We start from the raw sequence: 25146 nt of genomic DNA on the forward strand, positions 1-25146 counted from the left end.
GACCAGGCTCCCTGAATGTCTCCTGCCTTGAGGTCCCACAGCAAAGCAAAGAAACACGTGGGACATCGGGCTGTTCTTTGGTGCCTTGATGTGGCTAATGTGATCAGTTATGCCGAAGGCCTTTGATGAAGAGCTTCGTGGATACAAACTCAAGTCTTACCATGTTCCTTGTTTCTGGTATTAAGGCGGCTAAGACAGAACTCATCTTAAGGCTGTTAAAGTGTGGCAGGACTTTAGAGCATACTGGCATTTATATAGTCCCTTTATTCACCCAATAGATATCTGAATGCTGTCTCAACACTATCTCAATACAACAGTGGTTTTGAAACTTAGGATGCCCCAGCATCTTTGAGGGCTCCTTAAAATGCAGATCCTGATTCAGGCGGTTTGCTCCCAGGGCCTGACAAATTGCTGTCAGATCAGCTGCTAGGTGTGTCTGGAGCTGTTAAGGGGACAGACAGGACGCACCCTAACCTGAAGGTGGCCATGCCAGAACCAACGGTGGAGATTGTGTTTTCCCTCACCTTGGCGGGTCTGTCAGGGAGACAAGCCTGCGAGCTGTTGTCTTGTGCCTGTCTCTGCTAGTCCAGCCCAAAGCCAGAAGCCAGCTGAGCTGTGTCTGTGCGCGCGGCAGGGAGGAGGGAGCTGTGGGGCTGGAGCACCACCAGACAGGGACGCGGGGAGGGACTGGGTCTGGGATTTACCCCGGGACAGGCCAGTGCAGCGCCGGGAGTCTTCCCTTCGCGGGCGCTCAGGGCGGTGCCCGCGGTGCGGCGTGGGGGCGGATCGCGACCCCCCGTCCCTCCCCGGGGCTGAGTCGCCGCCGTGTGCGCGCGCCGCCCACGCGCGATCGTCGCTATCGCGGCCGCCCGGCTGGCCGGGCCTCGCGGCTCGGGGTCCCTGCCAGCCATGGCCCAGCTCGGCGACCAGGCTCTGCCCGGGCCAGAGACCACGGTGCAGATCCGTGTGGCCATCCAGGAGGCCGAGGACGTGGAGGATCTGGAGGAGGACGACGTAGGGACCTCTGCGCAGGCAGCGGGGGACCCAGCCCGATATCTCAGCCCAGGCTGGGGCAGCGCCAGCGAGGAGGAGCCGAGCCGCGGGCACAGGTAGGCGAGGTGGCGCGGCGGGCCTGGCGGGGGTACACGGGGCTCCCCAATGCGCGACAACTCACCAGGACAGAGGGGTTGACTCAGCCCCGCCACAGAGACTGCAGACTGAGTCAGAGCCCGCTTTTGGGGGCAGTCTGTGCCCCAACCCTCAGCAGGGTTTGATTCTTGATTGACAAGGCTTCCTGGGATGGGGGCGGGGATCTGAGGGACCCGGACTTGGCGGGGGGTGCACTGGCATCCAAAAAGAGAGACCTGCATGGGCCATCCTCATCATCCCTACTTCTGAAGGAGACGCCCCTTTCAGTGGATGCACCCCACTAGATCCTTGACCCAGCCTGGAGTTGCCCCTGAGGCTGGGCCTCCTGATGCCAATGGTCCTACAGAGCCTTCATCACCACCATCATCTGCTCTGATCATCTGTCTAATGGCTTCACTCGGCCTCTGGTGGGCACAGGCCAGGCACAGCTGACATATGCTGATGGGGGTGTCCAGGAGTGGGGGTGATTTCCTGGTGGAGAGAGCTCTTTTGCCTTCAGCTGAGATGGCTGAAGGCCTAGCTGCTTCACCTCAGCCTGGGGGTTCCTGTTGCTGTCTGCCTGCTTGCCTGCCTTCTGTGCCTGGGGCTGGCTCCCTCACTGCTCACTGGTGAGTGGCTTGTAGTTGGTATGGCACCTGTCTGACCTTGCCCCTGGGCCCTGAGCTTTCTCCTCAGCCAGACACCCATCGCTAATGTTTAGGCCCTTTGCAACCATGGTTTTCTTAATGCAGTTAAAGAGACATCCCGTGTGGAGCCAATGAGAAAAAAGACACGGTAATGTAAGGACACTAGCAAACACTGGGGAATGCCAAGAGGTCTTTGGTAAGAGTCCTCCTTTGAGATGCTATGCACAGGCTCTCAACTGTGAAGACCCTGAGGAAGTACCTTCTCTATCACTAAGAGAAGGCTCAGTTCCAACAGGGAGCACACTGGAGCCCCCATCCCAGTTAAAAGAGAGGGGACCCTGGTTAAAAGGGTCTGGAGCCCAGAATTACAGGCTAGATCAGCAAAGGCAGCCGTTGTAGAAGAAAAGGCCAGTCTTACAGTTTAGGGCAGGAACGGTGACATAATTTCGTGTCCTGGCATCCATTGTACAAAAAGCTCTCTCTATGCCCAGCATAAAAATGATGAGCATATAAAGACAGCCGCCGAGCCAGATAACCCCAGAGGTCATGCAAAATACCCTATGGCTTTGCTTGTCTGTGACTACAACAAAAAAGCTGCTCCCTCCTAAACAGCCAAGGTGAAGGCCCCACTTATTTCTTGGCTCTAGAAAGATGCTCTACGGAGTCCTAGGAGAAACCGATCCTCAGGGCCTTTTCCCTTGTCCCTCACAGGTCACTCCAGGGCCACCCTTTCATCAGCTGCAGCAGCTCAAGGATCATGGAGCCTTCAGCCTGCAACACTTGTATTGCCTACTGGCATAGAGTTGGGCCCTGAAAGTCCCTGTGGCTCTTCAGACTAGTGGAGCCTGATGGGCAGACACCTGGAGCAGGAGGAGATTCAGCCAGAGGCAGGAGACTGCTGCCTCCTGTGTGGGCCCAGTGTGGTGGGCAGCAGCTACTCTATATGGATGTTTTCGGCTCCCAGTGCCTGAAGAAGGAGCCCCAGTTCTTAAATCTGTTTAAGATTTAACACCCACCTACCTCATCCCCTCAGCCCATGGCTGCCTTCTGTCTTATTTCATGCTCCTGGGGCACTGTCCCCCTGAGCTCGCTGGCACGTTGGGGGAGGAGGTTCTTGGCCTGCGTACTTCTGCCCACCCCCATCTCCATTCTCAATTGGATTTCTTGTCAGCCTTGCCAACCTCTGCCTCTTCCCCACAGTCCCTGTGTCCCTCCCTGAGTGAGCTAGGTTGGGCTCTCTCCTCTGTGTTGCTTTGGTACTCTGTGAATTTTATTAGGTCTAACACCTTTTACCGTCCTAAATCCATGGTTACACCTTCCTGGAAGGTCTCTAAGCTCTGTGCCTGCAGCTCCTGGCGAAGCACCAGAATGGACCAGGCACCTAGTAAATGTGTGGGGGATGAGAACACTCACTTCATAGTGTGAAAAGCCACATGTCCCCCTCAGTGAGCCAGCGAGACCCTTAGAGGCAGGGGCTTTGTCTTAGCCCTTTCCACATCCATGTACCTAGTCCTGAGGACAAGAATACATGAACTATTACTGTTGTTACTTTGTCGTACTTGTTAGAGGCATATGATATGCACGGTTTCTCCAGAACCATGTGGAAGTATGTTGTACTTTGAGACACACCTGAAATACTTCATCTTGTGACACTTAACAGGAGTGTTCCCTAGGAAGCTGTTAACACTACCATTGCCAACTTGGAAAACGAGCATATCTCCCTAATATAACCTCCCAGTCAAGTTAACAGTCAAGTTCCATGTTCAATGTCATCCCACATTCATCTTCTAAAGCTGTCTCAAACCAGCAGCCAGTCAAGTCAGTTCAGGCAAAGTTTGCCTAGTGTGCTGTTTCAGAAGAATCTTTTAGTAGAGAGTTCAGCTTCTTAAAAATGGTGAACCTGTAAAGACAGCGGCTGAGCCAGACCCTGGGAAGGGGGAATGCAGGTGCCCATGGAGACCAGAAGGCATCTCTCCCCAAATGTGGCAATGTTCTGAGCAATTTAACAACAATAAAAGGTCTTTAGCAAATGTGAGATGTTTCTGGTGGTGCTTGCCCATGTTGTGACTTCATTGCAGCCTTGGTTCCAAGCGTAGTGTACACATTTTGCTGTGTGCATGCTGCCACACCGCCAAATGCCAGCCAATGCTGCCCCAAACACCTCAACTCGGATTCAAGACTGCAGAATGGTATTGATGCCAGTGTTTTTGCTGTGTGTACGAAGTGTTCTGCTCTCATAGAAACATGATGGTTTAATTATGGAGAATAGACTCTCTATTTTTTCCTAGTTAGTCATTCCTTGGTGTATATCAAATTAATTTTTTAATTGCTTAATTTTAAGGTTTTACTTTTATTTTATTTTTAATTGCATGTATGGGGGTGTACATGAGTGCAAGTTTCCACAGAGACCAGAGAAAAGTGCCCAGTCCCCTGGTACTGGAGATACAGTGGTGAGCTGCCCAAAATGGGTGCTGGGACTCGAACTCGGGTCCTCTGAAAGAGCAGCAAACACTCTTAACCTGTAAGCCATCTCTCCAACTCCTGATTGGCTGGTTGATTTTAAAAATTGCTATCTGGGTTGCTGACTTGAGCTTCACGGAAATAGTTTTAAATGAGTTTTGGCTTGGCATTGACACAGAGCTTCCAGTCAATTCTGAAATGGCTCTAGACATTTTTCTATCACTTTGCATTACATATTTATGAAAGCAATGTTGTCAGCATTGGCAATGAAAAATATTAATCAAAATAATAACCATCTCTGAAAAATGTGGACAATGCCCTTCATCCTGCAGCACCAAGTATAAGCCAAGGCTCCGCTCCTTCTGTAACAGCAAGCATGTCCATCTCAGCATTGTGCCAGTTTGTTTTGTCTTTAATAAATGATAAAATCAGGGAGTTGGAGAAATGGCACAATGGTTAGGAGTGCCAGCTGCTCCTTCAGAGGACTTGGGTTTGATTTCCGGCACTCATTTGGCATCTCACAACCGTCTGTAACTCCAGGTCCAGGGGAATCCTCTGGCTTCAACGGGTACTTCATGCAAGTGGTGCATAGACATACATGCAGCCAAAATACCCATGTGTATAAAATAAAATTTGGAAATTATTATCAATGAATTATTTAAAAATAAATGTCTTTATTATTTATCACCAATAAATATTTAGTTTATATACATCTGTATATCTAGGGTCATATAAAAATTCTGGGGCAAAAAGGGGTTTCTAGGGGAAAAGTTTAAGAAACCCTCATCTGGAACATCCTTAAGCTCTTTCTTTCTTCTAATGTTTTACTAGTTGAAGAATGTAAGACCAGGCATTTTTTTCAAATGTCTCATTTTTAGGTCAGTTTTCATAGTTTCATTAACTTATTCCTCTGTACCATAGACTTCCTGTAGAAGCAGAAGTTAGGGTCTAGGGGGTTATTTGAATTTGGACTAACCATTTTGGCGAGAGTATTTCATAGGCTGTTCCATCACCTCAGGAGACATCATCTCACCTTTACTGGCGCTAAATTTGACTGTATGGTTAAAGGCATTTCTCTGTCATACAGATCTGTCTTTGTGGTCCTCCTGTCTTCATTAATGTGATATGCCACAGCTTTTTTATTTGTGTATGTTGAACCATCCTTGCACTCCAGGAATAACCCTGCTTGATTATGGTGGATGCTACTTATATTTATTTAATTAAAATTTCAAAACTTATGTTAATTGTATATATATGGGCATGCATGTTCCCCCAGATGCCAGAGGAAAGCATTAGTTACAGGTTGTTGCCAGCTGCCTGACATGGGTGCTAGGAACTGAACACTGGTCCTCTGCAAGAGGGGTAATGCTGTCAGCTGCTGGGCTATCTCTCCAGACCCAGCACTATTTTTCCTTTATTGTTTTAATTTTAAGAGGTAGAGAGTCTCAGCATGTTGCTCAGGCTGATGAACTCTTAGAAGTGGTCTATCCTCTTGCCTGAGCCTCCCAAGAAGCCGGGGCTCCAGGTCCACTCTCTGGTTACTGGATAATAATCCTTTTAATATGTTGTTGAAATCTGTTTGCATCTATGCTATTCAGGAGTATTGGACTATAACTTCCCTTCTTGTAGTGCCCCTGTCTGGCTCTAATAATGGAGTAATACTTGTAAAACAAATTTGGGAGTATTTCATCCAATCAACTTTCTGGGATAATTTTGAGAAGAACTGATATTCATTCTTTCCCAAATGTTGATGAAGTTCAGCGGCAAAGCCATCAAATCACAGACTTTCTTCTTTGATGGGAGATATTTGGTTTTAATTTAAAAATTTGTTTCATTATTTTACATTTTGCTTGCATGTCTGTGTATCACATACATGCAGTGCCCATGGAGGCCAGAAGAGGGTATCAGATACACGGCTCTGTAGTTAACAGGTCCTTTGTGAGCTGCCAAGTGAGTGCTGGGAATTGAACTCAGGACCTCTGAAAGAGCAGCTAGTGCTCTCAACCACTGAGCCACCTCTCCAACCCCTCTCCATTGGAAAAGAGCTTTGGATTGACCAAGGGTTCCTCCCAATGACGCCAGAAGAAAGAGTTAATTATCCTGCCGTAATTCCTGTGTCAGTGTTAGCAGTCTTACTGAACGCTTTAAACGAGGGCCTTCCCTCAAACTTGAGTTCTCTCTCATTTCTGTGCATGGATTTTGACCTGTTTTCTTTTGTTATAATACTTTGGATGTTTAGACTGTCTATCATATAGCTAAAGGCACCCCTTCACCCCATGCACCCTTGGGATACACGTCTTCTTGGTTTCGAGCAGAAGCTCACTTTCGGGAACACCGTATTCCAGGCTGTATTTGTACTTTTCCTGCTCCGGTCATGGAAATTAGCTATTCCCATAGGAATCCATGGCTTTCTGAAACACGAGTGAGAAGGCATTTAGAAACCAAGACCTAAAATAAAAAGTGCGCCATCACCTTCAGGATCCTTCCAGGCACAGGACTGCTTTTAAAAATAAATCTGTATAATAATTTAACTTTAACATTTCACAGTTTTGCTGTTCCCTTTTTATCACACTCAGAATTTTGACTCCTTATGATGTCTGTAAGAATACATGAGAACTGGTGGGCCAGCCATGAAGCACTTACAGCCTTCACCAGTGGCATCTAAAACATGATTTGATACCTTTCCCAAAGTTAAGAGCATCTCCAGAGGTTTTCTGCCTATCTCAATGAAGAGCCATTACCTTACAAGAAAAAAAAGAAAAAGAAAGAAAGAAAGAAAGAAAGAAAGAAAGAAAGAAAGAAAGAAAGAGGGGGAAAGGATCTTTTAAAATGTGTGTGTGACTGACTCATTGTATGCAAGTGCCCTCTAAGGCCAAAAAGGGGTACGGGGTTCCCTGGAGCAGGAGTCAACAGTCAGCTGCGAGCTGCCCAGTGTGGGTGCAGGGAACCAAACTTCACAGCGCTCTTAACTGCTGAGCCATCTCCTCAGCCCCAACCATTATTGTTTGTTTCTGTCTTTCTGCGGTGCTGAAGACGGAACCGAGGACCTTGTGCAAGCTAGGCCGGTGCTCTACCACTGAGCTCCTTCCTCGGCCCAGAATCCTTTGGTGTCTGTATATTTTTAGTCACGTTGACTGCCCTCTTTGGAACTAACTCTGACTCAGTCTCTTATTGAGAAGTAAATCAAAAGCAGCACTACACGGAAGGTTCTGAACAGAAGTGTTTTTACACACGGTCTTTCCTCTTTGTGTTCCCTGTCCTTCTTGCTGTTGTTCATGGATGTCCTTGCCTTTGTGGCCCAAACATGCCCATAGATCAATATGAATGCACACACTCTCCCCTGGGCTGTAAGGCCTAGTGAGGATCTCTGACTCCATGTTTGTTTGGGTGTTTTCCTTTCTCAGAATGTCTTTTGATTAACCACTGAGTCAACAAACCCACACTAGTTTGAGATTTTATGAGAAAAACAGCTTTGGAGATTTTACTCAATTTCCCCCCCAAAATTCCTTATAAAAGAGATAAATATTACAGGAGTGCTCCCTGAAGCCAATCATCTATTTTGATCCAGTTTCTACCATCTGTGTTAATTTCAAACCAAATTACAGCCATAGCAAAAGACCTTCTCAGTTTACAATGTTTTATGTGAACAGCAATATTTAAGTATAAAACTTTAAGCCTCTGGGTTTTTTGTTTTTGTTTTTGTTTGTTTTTTTGAGATGGGCATAGCCCAGGATAGCCTGAAATTTCTAGGTAGCTTAGGATAACTAAACGCCTGATCCTCTTGCCTTCACTTTTCAAAAGCTCGAGCTGCAGGCATGCATCTCCATACCTACTTTATGAGGTGCTGGGATCAAACTCGGGACTTCCTCTATGCTTGGTAAACACCCTACCAACTGAGCTCCTCCATACCCTCAAGTCTTCTTCAAGAGGAATTAATATATATTTACTAGTAAGTATACTTCATTTCTAGAACAGTCTCTGAGAGCCAGGTATGGTGGTGCACAACTTTCATTTCAGCATTCAGGAGGCCGGGTTTTATGAGTTCAAAGCCAGACTTGTCTATAAATAGAGTTCTAGGCCAGCCAAGGCTACACAGTGATCTTGTCTCGAAACAACAACAAAGGTCTCTGTAGATATGAATCACTTTAACAAAACCTATTTGCTTTAAATTTCAAACACTTTTAAAACTTGCTACTACATGCAAGCCTCTTAAATGGTACCAGAATAAGAGAAGCCAATATGACTTGTATTTTCAACTTGGCGTTGAAGTAGGCTAGTAAGATTTGCACATGAGAAGCAACAACACAAATATAGACAAGCATTAGAGAAGGCGATTTCCCTCCTGGAAGGTCACTTTGGAGCTGCATGGCTAAGAGGGGACAGCCATTCAGATTCAGAAGTAACGTGTGCAAAGGTGTGAAGTGAGGAACACGGGGTCTTTCTGTTTGCTTGGAGCAAAAAACATTGAAGAAAGTCAACGGATCTGAGTTTGCCTCTTGGAGACAGCTGGATTCCAAGTGCATCTGAATATACAGCTAAGCACTGTAGGCTTTGTCCGGTGGGCAGTGGGGACCATGTTGCCATCAGTAGTAATATTGTCAAGATAGAACAGCTGCATACTCTAACAGCCTCTTCACAATATGTGATGCGGCCTTGTGTGGAGGAGGCTGGAGCCCAAAATACAGTGTGGGAGGTGGGAGGAGGTGGGAGATGGAACACAGAAAAGCTCTGCTCGGGAAATGTATGAAAATACAAGAATAAAAAGAAAGGCAATATCTGAACAGTGATTTAATTTATATTTTCCCTTTAGATGTGTTTGCCAGCCTCTGTCTACCAGCAAAGAGAGTCAGGCAACACGCAGGTACTGCCAGGCAGGAGAAAGGAAGTGAGGTTGTTTCTGAAGGAACTGAAGGTGTCCCCAAGTTCTAGGGAGGCTAAGGGGGGCTGCAGCTGCAGGGAAAAGCTGGGTGATTCTCTGTGTTTGCTCTACATTGAAGCCTGCCCCCATCAGTGCTTAGAGCCAACTAGGAAGAAAACCAACAAGGGTAGAGAGCTGCAGGGGGAGCCATTTAACCCACTTAAGAGAAGTGACGGTCCTCCTCCTTCCTACTAGTACACAGAGCTTAGCGTCCCTCCCCAAGAGGAGGCAAGGGATCCTGATTTCTTCCAAGGGGAAGGAATGCTTTTAGGTGGAGAAACCTGTCCAGCACAGTGTGAAGTCATGTTGCTAACTGTATCCTGATGTGATGTACGGAGGATGGAAGCTTACCCCTGTGGTCCTCCTCTCCAGATCCTATGCCTTAAAATAATCATGGTGGAGGCATCAGAGAAACCTCAATGGCAAGACATTCTGCAACATATATAACTAGTACATTCCAACCGCCCAAGTCATCACAGATAAGGACATCTGAAGAAAATCAGAGCCAAGAGGAGCCTCGGGAGACATGTAATACAGCATGTCATGAGGACTCCTGAGTAGGATCCTTTAGGGGAAGATGATGGAAATCTGAACTATGTACTTCAGCTAATGATACTGCATAATTGTCCTCATTAAGAAGTATACCACAGTATTAGGAGACATATAAATATGCCTGGTGTGAGGCATATGGAACTCACTGTGCTATTTTAATAACTTTTCTGTAACTTTAAAACTATTCTAAAATAAGCTTATTGAAATTTTAAGCAAAAAATGAATTGTTTATTTGTTACTTGAAGCAAAGCAATATTGTGAAAAATAATTAGAAGAATGGGTACCCCAGAACATGGAGGTGCGGTGTTTAAAAAGTCAGTGCTTGGGTCTTTAAAAAGTCGGCACTCCAGTAAATACCCTGAGAGGAAATTTAAGCCACCAAACAGTACGCTCTTAAAAGAGAACAGTCTAGGGCTGGGCGATGGCTCAGTCAACAACACACTTGCTGTACAAGTGTGAGGACCAGGATTTGGATCTCCAGTACTCACATCAATGTGGAGCAGGCATGCTGGCCTGCCTGTAAACCAGGCACATACACATGTACCCACATGCATGTGGACATATCCCCATCACACACACACACACACACACACACACACACACACACACACACACACACAGAGGCACATGCCAAAAAAAAGCAGGAGGATACAGTCATACAGTCTGAGGATCAAAAACTTTTCTTCACTACTAAGGCAAAGACAGATGCACGCAAGAAAAGATAAGCGCAGGTCAGTTCCAACGGTCACTTAACTATTAGGACATATTCAGAAAAGAAATATGATCTTAGCTGGGTGTGGCAGTTCTTGTCTGTAATCCCACCACATGGAAAGTAGAGGCACTAATATCTGGAGAATCCAAGGCTAGCCTGAACAACACAGTGACGTCAAGGCAAGCCTGGCCATCATTGTATGACCCACCTCGAAAACAAAAACAAAAACAAAAACAAAAACTGTCTCAAAAGAGATGGATGTGTAGTTCTGTGGTAGAGAGCTTGCCTAGTATGCTCAAGACCCTGAATTTGATCCCCATCCAGCACTTAAACAAATGTTATCTTAGCAAATAACTGCCCTGCAGGGAATGTGTTTACACAGCCACAATAATAAAATAGATTAACTTCCAACTTTTGTATCTATCTCTAGACAGCACTTGCAATATTATTTTGCAGCACAGAGTGAGGTAATAAACTGTGGGAAATGGAGCAGAAGTTCTTCCAATCAAATTTGGAAGGTCGGAAGTGGAGGGAGAGACTGTGAAAAGTGGGACGATACAGCACATACCTATATAGTGAGCAGTGATTGAGATATGAGTAAGAGACCATCTGAAATGTACGCTCAAAAACAAACAGATCTGGGATGTGGCCTCACTGCTGGAGTACTTACCTAGCACGCATGAAGCCCTGGGCTGGATATCCATCACTGTGTAAACTGGGCCCGGTGGTGCACACTTATATTCTCAGCGCATGGGAAGTGGGGGTAAGAGGATCAGGTCATCCTTGGCTACAGAGTGAGTTTGAGGCTAGTCTGAACTACGTGAAACTCTGTCTGCAAATCCCAAAACAGATAGACAAATGGAAGGCTAGTAAAGAATCAATAGTAAAATAAAAATTTTAACGTTGGAAGAAGAGGCCATGAGATTTAAGTGACCCCAAATTTTCATTATAAATGGGATAACTTCAAACACTACACCAGTGGAAATGACTACAAACACCTAGGGATTCTGAACCCTCCCAGTAAAGATGTCTGTTAGCAGGGTAGGAGGGGTAGGGATGGGGTATATGGTGATGGCCAGTGGAGAGTTTGGGCTGGACTCTGGTGCACTGGCAACCAATAGAACTTACTACAAATGACCCACACAGAGAGGGGGCAGACCAATAAGTTCTACTCCCAAACTGGAGCAGCTGATGCCCAATCAAAGGTGAACCCATAAACAAAGCAAGGCATCGAGCAGAACCTCTGCTTCTCAGGACCTGGGCTGAAGCCCCGGGGTTCCCAAGGTCAGCTGGGTCTGCTTCCTCTCTGCACAGCACTTATCCCCCACCTCACATGGGCCTGGGAAGACGGGACACAGTCAGATCTCCCCGTGCAATACCCCTCCAGAGACACCCATCCAGAGCATGTTTACCTGGGCTCCCATGCCCCCTGGTCCTCTTGCACCTCATCACAAGATTGAACACCATCATCCACCTTGTCCATGCTCTCTTCCCTCTGGGCATAGTCGTCTTGCTCTGCCTGGATTTGTCTGCCCCCCCCCCACATACCTGACTGTTCTGTCTCTCCTTTTTCCTCCCATTTCTAAAGGTTCACATCTTCCGAGCATCTACCCTTGAGTGGACATTGGGTCTCATTTGAACTGTACTCCCCAGTGGCTGTGACCACATGGCCAGGAAGAGACGTTTCCCCCCAACCAGATAACAGATCAAGTTCTGTTTTTGTATGGAGTATCTCTGGCACAGCAGTATCTTGGAAAGCCCAGGGTTCCAGGACAGGCCCTGCGATCTGGATCCTCTACTCTACTGTCTTCTAAAAATCACATCTGGAGGTGGGAAGATGGGGAGGGAAGACAAAACCATGTATGTCATTTGGGAACCAGTGCATTTTGCTGGCATCTGAGTGACACAGAAATCTCAGTGGATGGTGAATCTATTCTTTTACTTGCCACACACCCCCTCCATTTTTCAGTTTATTTTTGTGCAGGTGTGTTTGTATGTATACATGTGTTTGTGGATATATGTGGAGGACAGAGGTTGATAATTGGTATCTTCTCAGTCATGCTTTATCTTATGTTATTTTTTGAGACAGTGCCTCTCTTTGAACCTGGGTTCTACCAATTTGGCTAGCCTTCCTGGCCAACACTCCAGGGATCTTTCTGTCTCTGCTTCCCTAATATTGGGATTACAGTCAGGCACTACCTTCTGTTGGCTTTTTGCCTGTGTGCTGGGGATCTGAATTCAGGTCCTCATGCTCATGTGATACTTTACCCATTGAGCTGTCTCCTCTGCCCTGTTTTATTATTTTCAAGATCCTCTCTACTTGTTAAAACAAAAGCTTGACTTCTCGGGTGATTGAGTACAGAACCTTCTGGATATTTTATGGTCATGTGGCCAACTACCTTTAAGGAAGCTAATTCATATATGACCAGTCTAATTTCCAAGAGTTGCTATGACAACCAGGTGCATGCTAGATGGTAGATAACCAACAGAGAAGTCATAAATGAAGGGTCCAGTTCAGATAAGATCAAATGTACACTCAAGGATAGATGCTTGGAGAATACATACACTTAGAAATGGGAGCAGAAGGAAGAGATGGAGCTCCCTATCATGGTTCTAGGAAAGGATCGGCCAGGCTTCTCCCCAGCAGGCTTGGTTTTCACCCGTATCTCCACCTTCATCCTGAGTAGCCATTTCCTGGTTTGTGTCTGTGCCCAAGTTCCTGGCTTTCATGAGGACCTACCTCATCAGCATGGGATTGGGGGCCATCCTACTCTATGATGGGCTCACTCTTATATTAACATCCACAGTGGCTGACTCTAGATCAGGCCACATTCTGGGCTCCTGGGGCCTGTGGCTGCCATCTGTGAATTTGGAGGGTGACAGTTCAACCCGTAACTAACTTGGCGTCTCCCTCTGGCCTTAGCAGCGCCACGACAAGTGGAGGTGAGAATGAGCACGAGGAACTGGAGCCGGAATGGAAGCCCCCGGATGAGGAGCTCATCAGGAAGCTGGTGGATCAGATTGAGTTCTACTTTTCTGATGAGAACCTGGAGAAGGATGCCTTCCTGCTCAAGCATGTGCGAAGGAACAAGCTGGGCTACGTGAGCGTCAAGCTGCTCACCTCCTTCAAAAAGGTGAGGCCGGCTTCTCAGAGGCTGCTCAAGGCATTTGTTCCTAGGGTGCGGACCTTGCGGTGTTAAACATCGTGTTGTTGTTTTGTTTGGCACACCACCCCTCAGCCACAGGCCCTCCTGCCCAGCAAATTTTTAAATAAATATGTCACCTGAAAAAGAGGAAAAATTATCAAGAGAAGCGATTTAGTGGCACTAGGAGCTAACTCAATGAAGTGTTTACCATACAAGCATGAGAACCTGAACTTGATCCCCAGAAGCCACATGCAAAAGACAAGCTTGGTTCCATGCCTGTAATTCCAGAGCTGGGGAGGTAGAAAAGTATCTGTGGGGCTAAGGGAGAAGCCAACTTAGCCTACTGGGTGAGCTGTACGCCAGTGAGAGGCCCTGCCATGAATATAAATAAATAAATAGCGAAGTGTGGGGATCCTGAGAGGAATGACATCCAGGATTGACATCTGGTTCCCTTTGTGCATGTACACACACACACACACACACACACACACACACACACACACACACGAGGGTTATGAGAGCATTCTTGAGAATATGCTTGCATGCTATGTAAAGGTTCTGAGTTCTAGGACAGATCTCAGCTGGTGGTGATTAAGAAATGCTGTGACTTGTCCTCAAGAAAGTTTGGGTCATCTTGCCAGGCACATGGATGCCCAGAGGGTGCTATACCAGAACAGAGGGTCCTAGAGACCTTGAGAGGTGCCTGCCAGTCTAGAATTGCCTGACACTCACTCAAGCTTCTCACTTGATAAGCTGAGTCAGTATGGGAGGGGAGAGAACACACAGAACTCAGTGAGAAAATCCTGCTCCGGGACTCCAGCATGCTCTGCTCTATGTGATACCAAAGAGAACTCTGTGTCCCAGAGTGATGGATGCTGAGGGGCACTGGCAGCCAAGCAGGAGACTGCCTGCCCCTGCTGTGGACAGACGCAGAGCTTGGGCCCTAAACTCGCTGCTCTCAGAGGATTGAGTAACCAGTTGGAATAATAACTCTGTATCTCCCTTGAGGGGAGTGTATTTACCAGAATGGAAAAGCACCATGCGGCTTGTTGCATAACAGCTTATGTAAGGAGTGGGTCCACATAAGGAGTGGGTCCTGGCCAAGATGTCGGCACACTTTATCAGAGAGCAATGGGGAAAGCGCCATGCCTTGGAGCTCATCTCTGCCTGGCTCCCTGGTGTACTTTGCCTTCTTCTTGGACTCTTTTTCTTTTATTCATTCATCAAACAATATTCTTTGTATTTGATGAGTGTTGTGTTAAGTGCAAGAGGTACCGAATGAATATAGCATTCCGTCTTTCCTTGAAGCACTTACAGTCCAACAAAAGATAAGAGATCCATGAAATGCTTCAGGGTAGCCACAGACAAACTGATGGAAGACATAAAGGCATTTGGGGACTGGCTGATCAGAGCAATGGACCCTGTCTAGAGAACCTAGACATCTTCTTGGAGTGGTGGCGTTGAGATGCGGTCTTGGAGGATGAGTAGGAATTGCAAAGTCCAGATGGGAAGGGATGCTTCATGTCCAGAGAACAAGTTCTGACGTGAAAAATACTTCTAGGGTTAGGAACTCATAAATGGAAAAGCCCCCCTGTTGTGCTCCCCAGGGGTTTCAAGAGCCACCCTGGCTTTCTCCCCTTTCCAAGCTACCACTTACAGATCCACTCAGGAGCATCCTCTCTTTAAAACCAGCTGCAAGGTGGACACTCCCCAATTCACACCCCCAAATTCACACCTCCAAGTTCACACTCCCAATTTCACACCTCCAAGTTCACACTCCCAAATTCACACCTCCAAGTTCACACCCCCCAATTCAGAGCAGAGACTCTTTTCCTTCTAGAGGATTTCCTGCTAATCACTATGTGAAACATCCCAGAGGAAGGCGCCAAACACAGGGAGAGCACAGAGCATTGGTGCCTCTTCTCGTCACTGTGACAAACACCTGACAGCCACGGCAGAAGGCTTTGGGTCACGGCTGAAGGCACACCCTGTCATGTCAAGGAAAGCATGGCAGTAGGAGTATGAGGCAGCTGGTCACGTGGGCCCCACAGTCAGGTAGCAGAGAGGGATAAGTGCAGCTGCTTGTCTTGCTTTCTCTTTTTCGTTCAGTCAGGGATCCTGGCCCTGAGATGGTACTACCCACGTTTAGGGCTCATCTTCCCTCGACAGTTAATCTTTATGGAAGCATCCTCACAGACACATCCAGAGGTTTGTTTCCATAGAAATTCTCAACCCAGTCAGGTTGACAATGAAGGTCCATCATCACACAGAGTTTCTGACAAACTTATAAAGTTCGAGAGGTTGCTTCTTTCTTAAAGGAAAACATTTATTTTCTTTTATGTGTGTATATGTGTGTGTGTGTGTGTGTGTGTTAGTGCATGTATGTGTACCATGCGTATGCAGTACCCTCAGAGACCAGAGGAAGGTGTCAGGTCCTCTGCAACTGAAGTTATAGACTGTTGGGTGCCATCCTGTGGGTGCTGGGGATTGAATTCAAGTCCTCTACAGGAGGAGCAGTGCACTTCACCACTGAACCATCTCTCCAGTCTCCTGGTTCCTTTTCTGATGTGAAAACCATCGTAAAGCACCACAGATACAGACCTGAGATGCCTATGTAGTAACCCAGGTTTCCCAGAGGACCTGGCTCTCGCCTCTGTGTGTTTCCCAGCTTCTGCAGCTCTCCTCTCTGGAAGGACGTGGTCTTCCCCTAGATCTCACCCTACCTTGTCAGGCAGCACATGCTTCCGTGCTCCGACTTCAAGCTTAGGGAGTATTTCTTCACCTCTTCCGCATGCTCCCTTCCCAGCTGTTTTCACAGCTGGCTCCATCAAGCCAGGCCTTGGCTTTCCTACAACCTTGCAGTGACCTTCATCCATCTCACTCTCTTCTGGATTCCAGATTGACTGAGTGTTTATTAGAAATCCAACTGTAGTCCCAGGCCTGCTTCTCTGTGGCATGCTGATCAGCTCATGGTCTCTCTTTAGGTGACCTGGGGCTTTTTCATGCTAATAATGAGAGGCCATAGGCCAGAGAGGACAGTGCCCACATTCCAGCAGTGTGTCAGTCAGGACTCAGGGCTCTGTGGAGGTTCCCTGCCCTGCCCAGGTAGCAAGCCTTCTTTTCTTGTTTTCTGTTCCTTTTCTGTTTGAAGCCTAGGGGGATGGGGAGTTCCTGGTTCCTCTGCAGATCAGCCTTATGGGCCAGGCCTCAGAGGACTCTGGGTGATTTTTCCCATCCAGGCTCAGGTTACACACCCCACCCACATCCACCAGTTCTCGGGGATGACTCATCTCCCTGGCACACCCTTCACTGGAAGTGGGCCTCCACAAAAATGCCGTTTTATGAAATAAATATAGCTTTTCATATACTGCAGCATCAATACACACAGTTTCCATCCTGGGAGGGACAGGAAAGGGTTGTCTCATCATTTTCCAGGAGGCCCAGGTCAGTGTGATTCCATTTGGTGTCTGTGCCTGTTACTCTGGGGGGAGATTACAGAGAAACAGGGAAGATCTTTGGGGGCTTCTCTTTATCAACTGTAAATCACAGCTTCAGAGAATGCCAGACCCTCCAAATCCTTCCAAAGTAGCAGCACATTCAGTGTGACTGCCTGCAATCCCAGCATTTTGGAGGGGTCATGAGTTTGAAGCCAGCCTGGACTATTGAGTGAAACCCTGTCTCAAAGAAGAAGAAAAAATCTGGGCTGGGGCTATAGCTAGCTCATGGAAGCCTGCTTGCCTGACATTCAGTCCCCAGTAATGCCCAAAACTCACTTGTGACATGTGTATTTGAAACAGTGATAGCATGTAGTTATTGAGTAGTCTTGGAGAGCGAACTGCTGTTTTAAATTTTGTGTATAAGTGTAGCTCTCTCTGTTTTTTACTCTTCATTTAACATTGTGTGTGTGTGTGTGTGTGTGTGTGTGTGTGTGTGTGTGTGTGTGCATGCACGCATGTGCGTGTGTAAGTGCAGATATGCAGTAGCTGGAGATTAATTTTTAGTGTCATTCCTCAGCAGCCAGGGATCCCTCCCTGGCCTGGACCTGGCTGGCTCATGGCTGCTGGGATGAGCACATGTCATCCTGCCTGGATTTTTCACATGGGTTCTGAGAGTCAAACTCAGGTCCTGATGCTTGCCTGACAAGTAAACCCTTGACCAGCTGAGCCGTCTCCCAAGTCCTCATTTCATCATTTCATCTTTGCAACAGGCTATGCAGTAGACATTTTTAATATCTCTGCCACTCAGATGAGGAGGGTGCATATGTGAGAGGCTGGGTAATTTTCCAAGTCTTCCTAGTGGATGGAGGTGAGGCTTGGGTCTATGTACAGAGTTCTAGAGAGTACAGAATCTGACCTGGGGGCTTGGGAGAATTCCTACTGTCCTGCGATATCCCACTGCCCAGCACAGCTCCAAACCCAGCTGTCCCGATGAGAAGCTGGAGAAAGGAGGGCAGCAACTGGAACTCCATGCATGATGCCCTAGGTTCAATCCCCAGTCCTGGTTTGGTTTTGTTGTTTTAAAAGGCAAAAGATGCTTATGATCTGAAGAGAAATCAGAGCTGTTGTTTCTATTTCGGCTTTAGTCACTATAGCAAAGACTTGGAATCATTCTAGGCTGCCCACCAGCAAATGAACGAATAATGAAAGATATATAGATAGATAGATAGATAGATAGATAGATAGATAGATAGATAGATAGATATAGATATGGATACTATGCAGCTCTAAAGAAAAAATGTAATCAACATTTGCAGGAAAATGAGTGGACTTAGAATGTATAATATTCAATGAAGTCACACAATCTCAGCAAGGAAAAAAAGATGTCCTCTCTGATATGCAGAATCTAGCCAATAGCATATGCATGTATGTGAACATGCATGTGAGTGCAGTATACATGTAGAAAAGAGAGAAAGAATATTAATTAGGATGAGGAAGGACTGGACGCAGGTGGTGGGCATGAGGTAAGAAAGAGGCTCGAAAGCTGGTTATCTCTCTAGTTTTCTTTTGTGCATTTTTCAGTTTGGGTTGTGGATAACTGCGTGGAACACATTTGATAGTGAAAGTGTGGAGCCCCACAGCTTCAGAATGACTAACTGTTCATTGAGACACATAGACTTTGGGTCTGGTTAATTTCACCCTATAATATTTTTTTGAAATTTTTTATAATAAAGTTTATTAAACATTATTAATTAAACATTAAACATTTTTAAGGGAAAGAAACCATTGAAGAAGTGGCTGGAGAAAGTTTTCCTTTACTCATTCTCTGACTGGTTGTCTCCCCCACTGGGTATGGCTCAAGTCATAGGTGTTACAGAGGTGAGGAGGGATGGGAGGGAGGATGCAGCATGGACACAGGTGGAGAGGAGAGGAGGTACCATTCAGACCTGCTTTGTGTTCTTTAGGTGAAACACCTCACACGGGACTGGAGGACCACAGCACATGCCCTGAAGTATTCCGTCACCCTGGAGTTGAATGAGGACCACCGGAAGGTTAGGAGGACCACCCCTGTGCCACTGTTCCCCAATGAGAACCTCCCCAGCAAGATGCTGCTGGTGTATGACCTGCACCTGTCTCCTAAGCTATGGGCCCCAGCCACGCCCCAGAAGAATGGGAGGGTGCAGGAGAAGGTGATGGAGCATCTGCTCAAGCTCTTTGGGACTTTTGGAGTCATCTCATCGGTGCGGATCCTCAAACCTGGGAGAGAGCTGCCCCCCGACATCCGGAGGATCAGCAGCCGCTACAGCCAGGTGGGGACCCAAGAGTGTGCCATCGTGGAGTTCGAGGAGGTAGATGCAGCCATTAAAGCCCATGAATTCATGGTCACTGAATCTCAAGGCAGGGACAACATGAAAGCTGTCTTGATTGGGATGAAACCACCCAAAAAGAAACCCCTCAAAGATAAGAACCATGATGATGAGCCCACAACAAGCACCCACCTAAGCAGGTCCCTGAACAAGAGAGTGGAGGAGCTTCAGTACATGGGGGATGAGTCTTCTGCCAACAGTTCCTCTGACCCGGAGAGCAATCCCACCTCTCCTATGGCTGGCCGGCGGCATGTGGCCTCTAACAAGCTCAGCCCTTCTGGTCACCAGAATATCTTTCTGAGCCCAAATGCCTCCCCGTGCTCAAGCCCTTGGAGTAGCCCCTTGGCCCAGCGCAAGGGCGTCTCCAGAAAATCCCCACTGGCTGAAGAAGGCAGACTGAGCTTTAGCACCAGCCCCGAGATCTTCCGAAAGTGCACGGATTATTCCTCGGACAGCAGCGTTACTCCCTCAGGCAGCCCCTGGGTTCGCAGACGACGCCAAGCTGAGACACAGGAGAAAAGTCCAGGGGCGAGTCCCCTGCTGTCTCGGAAGATGCAGACCGCAGATGGGTTGCCTGTAGGGGTGCTGAGGCTGCCCAGAGGCCCTGACAACACCAGGGGCTTCCATGGTGGACACGAGAGAAGCCGAGCCTGTACATAATACCTTCTATTTTTAATACCGGCCCCACTGAAAACAAACTTTGTTTTCGAGGTCCTCACCAATAGCTAGCATGACAGAGAATGGAATTCAGTCCCCTTAGAAAGCTTTTGTATCCATGTAGACCTCTTAATTTATATCTTTGTAAGGTATACACATTGTCCCATGTGCCATGGTTTTAAGACCATCTTCTGGCTGGGAGGTCTTGCTCCTAACATGGCCACTGTTTTGTCAATGCCTGGAATGTGTGAGTGTGATGTCTCTGAAGGGCTGTGGGATACAGGCTCTCTGGGGAGATCCAGAAGCAAGTCTGTCTGTCTCAACTGCCTTTTTTCCTGCAATGACTGAGCTGTCCTTGGCAGGCCATGCAAGGGCTCCTCCTGAGGCCTCAAAGGAGTTTCGCTCAATGGTAAATCCTTCAGCCAGTAGCATGGTGTCTTATAGGACTGAATGTCTATTCCCTGTCAAGTGAATAAATAATAAAACACCCACTGGGAGTCCCTTATCTGAGGTCGCAGACCATCCCCCTTAGACAAAGAAGACAAAGAACTCCATCTACCCCACAGTGTACTCCTAGGGCAGTCCCAGAGGACCCTCCTGGAAGTTTCTGGCAGCCTGGGATATCTGTCATCACAATGAGTCTCACAGGATAGACAGCTTTAGTTTCTGCCAATGTCCCCACAGCATCCCAAACCATCAATGTTGACATCACCTGAGAACTAGCTAGAAACGCACATCTCTAGGCCCCATCTCAGGCCGAGTGATTGAGAAACTGTCAGAGGAGGGATTCTAGGTGTGTTTTTTTAAAGATTTGTTCTTATTTTTATTTACATGTATGTGCCTGTGTGGGCGTATGCCATTGTGTGTGCCCCTAGAAGCCAAAATGAGGCATTGGATCCACTGAAGTTGGGGTTACAGGTGTGAGCTGCTCAGTTTGGATGCTGGGAACTCAGCTTGGATCCTCAAGAAGAGCAGCAAGTGCTCTTACCCTGAGCATCTTTCCAGGCCCCGAATCTAGAGTTTGAAAAGCTCTGCAGATGATTCTGATACATGCTAGTGTGACCTTGAGGTGACCAACGCTGCAGGGCCCCATGTCAGCCAGTCTGACCCCACAGCTCTCACTCCTGTTCTGTGACTTGGGGGTAGTATTAAGCTCCCTGAGCTTTCTGGTGTCCTGGGGCATGCTTTGCTGCATGGTAGTGTGAAATGTAATCAGTCCTGCATAAACATTGGCTCCATTTCCTTCTCATCTGGTTTATTGTCTGTCACCTTCAAAAGCTGTTTTGGAGTACTGCACCCTGGCCTAGAGTCCAGTGTTGGCTTATCCGTGGGCTGTTCGTGGGGAGGGGGGGGGGGGCTTTAGGACCTGTTAAAAATCAAGTAGTGATTGTTTGCTAAGAACTTTGATAAAAAGCTTTCCCATGATTTATTTCATGTAAATCATCCCAACACTATGTGAAAAAAAGATTCAAGTATTGGAGCTACTTTGTACCAGGTTTAAAGAAGAAAAATAAGGCCTCATGTGGGTAACTAAGCTGTACCTGGGTTAATGGTTCTGGGGTTCACTTTGTTGCTGCTGCTGCTGGTAGTGATAGTGATGCTGCTGGTAGTGATTGTGGTCGTATTTTTTGAGAGTCTTGCCATGTAACATTGGCTGATCTCAAACTTCCAATCCTTTAGGCTCAGTCTAGGGAGGCTACAATATGCACCATCCCCCCAAGCTAGCATTAAATATTTTTGTTTATTATTATTATTATTATTATTATTATTATTATTATTATTATGTTGTGTATGTGTGTCTGTGTAATCATAAGAGTTACAGGTATGGGCTGAGAGGTCAGTCCTCTCCTTCCTCTGGTGAGTCCCAGGGATCAAACCGGGTCATCAGGCTTGCATTGCAAGCATTTTTACTCTCTGAGACACTTTTCTGGCCCCACTAAATGGTTTTGACATTGCTGAGCCTTGCCATCCACATCCACATGACTCAGTCACATGTGCTACTGTGAGTTCGGCAGCTCCCTTGTCCTCGACATCTCCATAAGCTGTCATACTGGTAAGTTTACACATGAAGTGGCAGAGGTAGGGAAATGATGCTTACCTTGAACAGTTGTGGAACTGGAAAAAGACAAGTTTGGGGTGTTTTTGTGTTGAGACAAGCTGGCCTCAAAATCACCATGTAGCAAGAATCACTACCTTGAATTTAGGATCCTTTTGCCTCCATCTACAGAATGCTAGGATTACAGGCACACGCTACCACCAGTGTAGCTTTATAAACTGTCTGAGGATCAAACTCAGGACTTGTGCGTTCTTGGGAAGCACTCTGGCCAATTGAGCTCCATTCCCAACCCTAGCAGTGTATTTTAAATTATACAGGCATATCCAAATTATCAGATTACTGCCTGGTTGGGAAGGTGGTATGTAGTTGTACTTTTTCGTCGGGACCACCAACCCACAAATAATGACATGAAGACTTATTATTAATTATGAAGGTTTGGCCTTTAGTTTAGGGTAGTCTCTAACTAGCTCTTATATCTCAAATTAACCTGTTTCTATTCATCTACATTCTGTCACGTGGCTCAGTTACCTCTGCTCTGTACCATATGTCCAATTTCTTCTGAGTCTCCTGGTGAATCTCTACCTTGTTGTTGGTTGTTATTGCTCTTTTTTAGGGGGTCTGCCACCTAGTTCCCAAATAAACCACACACAGAGGCTTATTCTTGTTTATGAATGCTCAGCTGAAGCTGGTTTCTTGCCAGCTTTCCTTAACTTAACCTGTCATGTCTACCTTTTACCTCTGGGCTTTTCCCATTCTCTTACTTCTGTAAATCTTACTCTTACTCCATGGCTTGCTGTGTAGCTGTATATTCTCTCTGCCTGACTCACTATTGGCCATTCGGTTCTTTATTAGACCATCAGGTGTTTTAGACAGGCACAGTAACACAGCTTCACAGAGTTAAACAAATGAAACATAAACAAAAGTAACACACCTTAAAATAATATTCTACAACATTTCCCCCTTTTTGTCTAAATAAAATGAAAGGTTTTAACATTAACATAGTATAACTACATACAGCAAAAAGTTATCAAGTAAGAATTACATTTACAATATTCTGTCCATTTGTAGTCCAAAGAAAATAATGCATTATCTATCCTATGCTAGTGAATCCAAAATTTTATACCTAACTTACTTTTTATTATAACAGAGAAAAACTGCAACTATAACTATCCAGTCTTCAACTCCATCAAAAACCCAGAAGAGTGTAATATTACTTAACAACAGAAGCATTTGGCTGCCTAGATAGTCACCTAAAGCTCCTCTGCAATGTTGGGGCATCTATCTTCAGCCTACAGGCCCAGAGTATCTGGCACTTTTTAATGAAGCAGGAAATTTGAAGGACTGTCCTGCCTTGTATTAGCAAAATTCATCAGTCACTTTCCTCTGTGTCCTGCAGAATGTCTGGCAGACTCTTCTGTGAAGCAGGAATTTTGAAGGAATGTTCTGCGTTATTTTGGCAAAATCAACAGTTCTTTTTCCTGTGTGTCCTTCATGTCCAGTCCTCACAGCACATTGTCAACAGTCAAAGGCAAGAACAGTTTCTCTTCCACATTTGTGGTAACCTTGCCACAATGAAAGCAAACTCCATAAGGAGTTTCTTCAATACCCATCATCTTTTCTGAAGTAAATTGTTGCTGCAAGAAACAGATGTGTCTCATTGTCATGAAAAGCCCTAAGTTAACAAAACATATTAAATAGCATATTCTCTAGGTCTTCGAAAGGTTTGAAGACCATCTATCTATCTAAAATATATCTCTATATGATATGGAAAGCATACCTAACATATCTATAATTATGATTGTTTTAAATGACTAACCACTATCCTATGTTCCTGATTATCCTATATAGTTTATAATTATAGCTTTCAAAAACCAGAACTTCACCCTACATTTCCAAATAAACTGCATAGGCACAATACCTCAAACAAAAATAGAAACATACATATGATATGTTGTAACAAAAATAACATCAAGCCTGGCAGTGGTGGTGCATGCCTTTAATCCCAGCACTTGGGAGGCAGAGCCAGGCAGATCTCTGTGAGTTCGAGGCCAGCCTGGGCTACCAAGTGAGTTCCAGGAAGGGCCCAAAGCTTCACAGAGAAACTCTGTCTCAAAAAACCAAACACCAAAAACCAAAATAATAATAATAATAATAATAATAATAATAATAATAATAATAAATTTTTTTAAAAACCTCAAATTTTTATCAATATACAAAAATTCCCCAAACAAGAGTAGAAACATATACAGTGTACAGTGTAACAAAAATAACTTTAAATTTGTATCAATAGTCTATATTCCCCTAAACGATAACAAACATCCATAACCCACCAAATAACCAAAAGCCTCCAACACCCCTCTTGGGAATGTGGATGTCCTGTTCTTCAAACTACTTTTTGCTGTCTGTGGGTGAAGTATCTTTGGGGCCCCAGAGAGAAAATTTTGAAATAATGACCAAGTCCTGGGAAGACCAGCAGTAACTTTTGCTGATAGATATCACCTGTCAAGTTTCAGGAGGTCTCACCTGATCAAACCTGATCCAATCTGATCCATATTAACCCTGAAGGAATCCACAGCCTCTCATCTCCTGTGAGGAAAAAAAAACAAAAACAAAACAATAACAACAAAAAAAAACTCCAAAGCTCTTTTGATTTCCATTTGACAAATATATTTTTTGACTTTTTAAAAGTTAAGGCAATCCTAAAGTGTATAGGCTGATTTATTTCAACAGTCCCTCTTTCAATTCCAGATCTCTTTGCAGCTGTCCTTTGCTTTTCAACGATCAAAAAAATTCAAAATCAATAACATACAGGATCCAGACTCCCTGTGTATTTTCCATCTTATGCGGCTTTTTTCTTTTATATTATTTTTACTCTCTCTTTAAAGACTTTATTATTATTTTTAAACTATTCATTTCTTTCTATGATATACACTTTTTCTTTTCTTAAACCTACACACATTGTTAAACACACGGGAACCTGTTAGGAAGTTTTTCCATCTGGACCTCTTTTATTGTGTATCTTCAGCCTTTAAACTGCTAACCTACACCTGGATCCTCTGCACAAGGC

The 25146-nt window shown here is 45.8% G+C and overlaps 1 protein-coding gene across 2 annotated transcripts; it reads left to right on the top strand.

Moving 5' to 3' along the window:
• The first annotated feature begins 615 nt into the window (after positions 1-615).
• Positions 616-21773, top strand: Larp6 (La ribonucleoprotein 6, translational regulator). Of its 2 annotated transcripts, none has more exons than XM_036192725.1 (3): positions 616-1109; positions 13344-13551; positions 18965-21773. In XM_036192725.1, the coding sequence occupies exons 1-3, from the start codon at positions 910-912 to the stop codon at positions 20024-20026; spliced, it is 1470 nt and encodes a 489-aa protein (XP_036048618.1). In that variant the 5' UTR covers positions 616-909; the 3' UTR covers positions 20027-21773. The 2 variants fall into 2 exon arrangements, with proteins under 2 accessions (XP_036048618.1, XP_036048617.1); XM_036192724.1 differs by having other exon boundaries at positions 619-1109; positions 13341-13551.
• The last annotated feature ends 3373 nt before the right edge of the window (positions 21774-25146 follow it).

This window comes from Onychomys torridus, chromosome 7, assembly GCF_903995425.1.
Source record: "Onychomys torridus chromosome 7, mOncTor1.1, whole genome shotgun sequence".
Taxonomy (NCBI): domain Eukaryota; kingdom Metazoa; phylum Chordata; class Mammalia; order Rodentia; family Cricetidae; genus Onychomys; species Onychomys torridus.